This window comes from Hippopotamus amphibius, chromosome 10 (genome assembly GCF_030028045.1).
Source record: "Hippopotamus amphibius kiboko isolate mHipAmp2 chromosome 10, mHipAmp2.hap2, whole genome shotgun sequence".
Classification (NCBI taxonomy): Eukaryota; Metazoa; Chordata; class Mammalia; order Artiodactyla; family Hippopotamidae; genus Hippopotamus; species Hippopotamus amphibius.
In genome coordinates this window covers 12,127,825-12,133,824 of record NC_080195.1, presented here as the reverse complement: position 1 = coordinate 12,133,824, position 6,000 = coordinate 12,127,825, and the positions used below count along the sequence as shown (strand labels likewise).

The following is a 6,000-nucleotide window of genomic DNA, read 5'->3' as shown; positions in this document are numbered from 1 at the left end:
AAAAATATCAAATTGTACACTTTAAATATATGCAGTTTATTGTATGTCAACTATATCTCAATAAAAGTTCTTAAAAAGAAGTTAGACACACACACACACACACAATGGTAAAAAAAATAAAGGGTAGCAACTAGAAGTAAAGGAAATATTGTAAATGTAATCTGAGCAACCAGTAATCACTAACACCTCTGAGAAACACATGAGCGATCACAGAGCTCCTCCCATCCCGTGTTTATACAATTCAGTATTTAAACACATCTTGAATGCATGGCGTCCTATCGTTTCCTGGTAAATCTGGCATTTGGGATTCAGCCCTTTGTTGAGACAATGGTTTTTGAGTATCACCCAGGGTCAAACATTCCCCAAGCTACAATTCTTCAATACTGTGATGGGCATTATACCATGAATAAGACACGCTTCGTTCAAACATCCTCGGATTCCAACAGAAAAAGCCCCGCTCTCCAAAAGCGGCGGTGCTGACGGCAGCAAGGATTCTTTCCGTTTTAAGTGAGGTTCATGCCTCCTCTAATTCTCTTATCACTGAATATGAACCTCCCATGGGTAGGAAAAGCAAAGCCGGCTTTACTCAGCAGTGGACAAATCCGTCTACACTGCAAGCCCTTGGTGTGCCTGGGGGGCCGGCTGGAGTGGACGCCAGCCGCATCCCTTCATCACCTGCAAACCTCTTCCCTCCTCTGTTTACAAACTTTTATGTGTCTTCAAAACCCAGCTCGCATAACCTGATCTGTTCAAGGATGATGGAAACGCCTGCCCGTAAAAGAAAAACACAGATTAGGAACAGGAAAGCAACGCCAGTGTCCCTCCTGGAGGAAGCCCTGCCTCTCTGCTGCTTCCTTACTCACACCCTATAATCACCTCCCCTGGGGTTCCTTTCTACCTTGTATCTTTTATTATTTTTTTTATCATGGAAAGTTGCAGACATATCCACAGGTAGAGCCCCCAGGCACCCTTTATCCACTTTTAACAATTATCAACATTTTTCAAACCTTGTTTCATCCACTTCTCCCCGACCTGGTTTGTTTTTTGTTTTTGTTCTGGAGCATTTTAAAGCACTTCCCACACATTCCATCAGCTCGCCAGTCTTGTACCCACTTCTACCGCATTAATTGCATGGCCTCGGAATGTGTTTGCATGGCAGTGTCTCCTGCTGGACCACCGATCTTCAGGAACGGGATTCCTTTGTTTTAGCAACCAGCACAGAAACCTGGCCTATGGCCCGTACTCGATAAACGCTTGGAGTTCAATGCGCAATTAAGGGCAACAGCTTTACTGCCATAGACTTAAGAACAGGTCTTTTTTTTTTTTTTTTTTTCCCAGCTGTGCCTTGCAGCTTGTAGGATCTTAGTTCCCCAACCAGGGATTGAACCTGTGCCCACTGCAGTGGAAGCATGGAGTCCTAACCACTGGACCACCAGGGAAGTCCCAAGAATAGGTCTTAATTCACAGAATGCATAATGCCTCTGTCATCAGATTCATATTTAGCCCAAACTCCTTTATTTAGGAGCAAACACTGGCAGCATTAGATGGTGGCTGTGCTGCACGGTGGTTAAGCACTTGGGCTCTGCAGGCGGAAAGCCTTGACTTGAACCCCAGCTCTTCCACCAGCTGCTGTGTCATTGGGTAGGACAGGCTGCATTTTCCAAAGATGGCTGCAATGATCTCTCCTGTCCCCTCCGTTTTTCTAGGATGGGGCCATTTCCCCAACAAGAGGTGGGGTTTACGTTCCCTCCTCTTAACTGTGAATGGGCCTGTGACCATAGTGGAAGTGATGTTATGTGATATCCAAGACCAGGTCATAGAAGGCAATGCAGCTTCCACCTTGCTGGCTAGACCACCCACACTGGAGCTCTGTGCTGCCAAGTGAGCCTCCAATACCCTGAGACCGCCACGCCGTGAGGAAGCCCAAAGACCACATGGGAAGGTCCTGAGACTAAATGGAGAGACGCCTGGCTAGCCCTGTGCTGACTCAGCTCCCTGGTTCTCACAATCCCCGCTATCCTAACCCCGGCTACTGTCAGATGAGCAACTGCATGAGTGACCCCAAACTAGAACTGCCCAGCCAAGCCCTTCCTGAATTCCTGACCCACTGAAACGACAAAAAAAAATGAGTGTTGTGTTAGACAATCAAGTATTGGGATGATTTGTTTTGCAGTGATAACCAGAACATGGGGCAAATGACTTAACCTCCCTGTGCCTCAGTTTCCACATCTTTAAAATGGAGAGAACAGGAGCTACACCGCACAGGGCTTTTACGAGTATTAAGTGAGGTAAGAACAAAGGTACCCGGCACACTGTAGCCCTCAATAAAGGTCAGCAGTTATCATTTGGGAAACATACCTGGTTTAGAAATCCTGACCAACCTAATAAAGATATTATTTGCCAGTTCTCATATGCCTGGCAGACTGATACACTCTGGGTAAGGGTGTATTCCATACATGAAAAATCAACTTCAGGATGGCTGTGAGTTTTACACTCTCTCAGTGACTGGGGAGAAAACAGAATCTAAAACATGCCTCGACCTGTCACTTGCACGGTGCATGTCACCTGAAATGCAGGTGTGCCTGGCGGGGCTGACTTTGGTTCCATGTTCCCCTCCGGTAAAACACACTTCAGGAAGCAGACACAAAAGGCCCAGTGATCACGTTCTCTTTTGTTCTCAGACACAAGTAAATTGAGTGGAAGGGAAAGTTTCTCACAAATTTGACGTTTGAAGAGAACCTGGATATACTTAAACTACGAATTTCCTCTCCCGAGCATGAAAACATGGGATCTAATACTCCTTTGAACTGTATGCAGTTCTTTAGTGGCTGTGTCTGAGGATGGCACTGTTTGCTAAAATAAAAGGAAGATGGCGATGGGGCTCCCCGCAGGACGGCAAGAGGAGCCCCAGGTAGAAACGTTTCAGAACAAATCCACAAGCACGAGAAAGTGCACTTTCCTATTTGGTATCACGTGTCCGTGCAACAATCTCCAATCACTAATGTTGCACCTGCTTCCGGAAAATTATAGGCATTACTAACCATTCACTCAACCCATCTAATAACACAACCCATCTAAGTACTTTTTACAGCAGGAGTTGGGACACTTTGCTGCCTTTTCTGGGGCTTTAGGTCAAGTGGGGGAGCTTGAGAAAGGTATGTGCTGGGACTCCATGGGCCCTCCCCATTAAAGGAGGGAGCTTAACTTTTCCACTTGTTTTTCCTTGGAAGCACCCCCTCTTTCATTGTGATGCCAATGTGGAAATTACAGCTCAGAATTCTTAACAGCTATTGTTAGGGACAGTTTCAAGCTTTTCATGTTCTGGGTGGAGTTATTAACGAGCCGTGAAAGAAATGACTGAATGAAAACTAAAGAATTTTTTCAAGTAATATGAAGACATTTTTAAAAAATTCAATATAAGAGCCATGCTCTGGAAAGCCCCTTAAAAAGAAGAATTCAAGGATAAGGAACCTAAGACTTTCTGAGGAAAACTGAGTTGAAGTTGCACTTCTAGTTAGGATCATAAAAATATAAAATTAAGCAAATTGGAAATAATTTTTATTCCAAAGACATCACCATCCTCACCCTCTTGGTAACACGCAACACTGATTACCCACCAGCGCTTACCTTCAAGAATCAGGAGTCAAACTTTAATACATAGCTCCCGCAAATTCCAAATTCTAGATGCTTTATTTAAGTTTATACCCCTGAGTGGTGCACAGTACTGGTAAGGAGAATTCCTGAGACGCCAATGGTAACACAGCACTAAGATAGAAGACAGGGTCCTCGGACGAGGGACTGTGGTTGATGCAGAGGCAGGAAGGGAAAGACTCTGACTGAGGTCCTTCTGGACACTTTGTAACCTGAGTGACTCAATAGCTCCTGAAATACTGTGACAGTTTCGATTTTGAGACCCAGGGAGGATCATGACTTCATGCATTTCTCAATTAAAAATTTCGATTTAAAAATAAGTAAACAGAATACATTCACAGTAAAATGAACGACATGGGAGAATCCCCGGTTGAGAAAGGGCTGCACTATTGAGGGACAGCTCAGACCTGTGGATGCGGTGTGTTTACACTCACACAAATCACACCGACATCAAGGCTAATAATTTTAAAGTGGATGCCAGTGATCTGTCTGTTCTAACACGTACTCAGTTCCTCGTGTGTGACGATGGCGGTGCTAACACGCGAGATATTTGTGGCATGAGCACGGCACCAGACGGACCTTTGAATTTTCCAAACTGCAGGTTACATCCTGTTAGTGAGTCATGAAATCAATTCAGCAGGGTATACCAGGGATATTTTTTAACAAAACAGAATAGGATATAAACTATAGGAGCATATAGAAAGTATTACTTTATGAAATTTTTGTTTGCAGTTCCTCTCGTGTATTTTTTTTATCATCCTCATCCCAAGCTTCTGAGACGGTGTTATGATCATCCACATCTCACAGGTAAGAACAGAGGCACACAAAGGGTCACATGAGTAAAGTCACCAGAGCTGGGATCTGGCCCTAGACAGTCTGGCAAGCTCCCGTGGCCTGCGCCTGAACAGCCACGGCAACAGGGAGCGCACATCCTCACAGCCCGCGTGCCCTGGCCTCCTCGCAGATGAGCAGTGCCGGCGGTAGCACACAGACCTACTTCCAGTCCTGTGCTCTCTACAACTCTGCACCTGTGTTCTTAGGAAAAGCGGCTCCACAAACCCCAAGTCAAATGAGCTCAAAATACAATACATAAAAGATACATACAGGCGTGCTTGAAAGAGAACATTTTATTTATTTACATCATTCTTTTCCTTTTTACAATTCCTACACTTTTAAATAACAAAAATTTCCAGGAAATGGGGTAGTTTTAAATTAAGATATTTTAACAAAGAGGATCTGCGCAATATGCTTTTTATTTACATGAATTTTCAAAAGTTTTAAACAGTTCTTTTCAAACTACACAACATAACTAAAAGCTCTTATTGAGACCTTGCATCTTTCTCAAAAACTTTTAGTTTAGGGAATTATGCTTAGAATCAGAATCTTGCAGTACATATCCTGACAGGTGAGGACCTTGTTAATGTACTTATAAACATAAATCTGCTTCATAAATGATCCACATTTTGGCTGCAAGCTGAACCTATTTGACATGTTCTGATGGTAAGCAAAGATAATTTTTAGACATCCTAAACTGCTTTGATTGAAACTTTCTGACAGTTTTCTGTATCAGTCACGTGACTGCTTTCCGGTTCCTGTGTATGTATTCTGACCACACATTAGATTCATGGGGATGCATTTATCTCCGGTTTAGCCAACTTTGAAAGAGACTCCCGCGGATTCGGAACTCTGCTGGGCAGACACTGGCGCAGGTTCAGTCTTATTTCAGATGCTTAACTCTCCTCGGCCACGGCGTGTGCAAATCCCCTTACTTTGAAAAGATGTTCCTATCCATAAAATGACTTTCAGCATTAACAAAGGGCTGACATCCTTCCACATCACACTGACAGATATTAAATATTTATTAGTGAAACTATAAGAGAGGATAGATTTTCCTAATATTTTAAGCATGAGTTCTTCTAAGACTTGGTATAACATCCATTAAAAAATAGATTTGGTTAACTTGTACCATGATCAAGCTGCAGTTCACCGTGCAAACCTTATACAGTTCTGTCCAGCTTCTCCGTAAGAACAGCCGAGGCCCGCCCTGGACATCACGCGGCGGCGATGGAGGCGTCGTCCATGAGTCGGCCCTGGGGCTTCGGAGTGGAAAACAAGGCGGGTTTACAAAATGACGGCAACAGAAGCGCTATTAATTGAAGAGTTTTGTTTCACAAAAATGGAACAAGCGTGCGCAAGTACCCAGACAAAATGTGCTGCTGTGCTCCTTTCCGCCACCCTCCTCCTTCACGCGAGCCTGGGGATGGCGACCTGCAGCCCGAGCTGCCCTCGCTCTGTCCCCAGCGGCAGACGTGCACCAGCCGAGCACAGCCACCTGAGGAATCCGCCTCA

The 6,000-nt window shown here is 44.4% G+C and overlaps 1 protein-coding gene across 1 annotated transcript in view; it reads right to left on the bottom strand.

The window, feature by feature from the left end:
• Positions 1-4,763: 4,763 nt before the first annotated feature.
• TRAPPC11 (trafficking protein particle complex subunit 11) overlaps positions 4,764-6,000 on the bottom strand; it is a 37,922-nt gene continuing 36,685 nt past the window's right edge. The window contains exon 30 of the mRNA XM_057696934.1: positions 4,764-5,747. Within this exon, the coding sequence (XP_057552917.1) occupies positions 5,703-5,747 (45 nt within the window). The 3' untranslated portion in view covers positions 4,764-5,702. The remainder of the gene's footprint in view (positions 5,748-6,000) is intronic.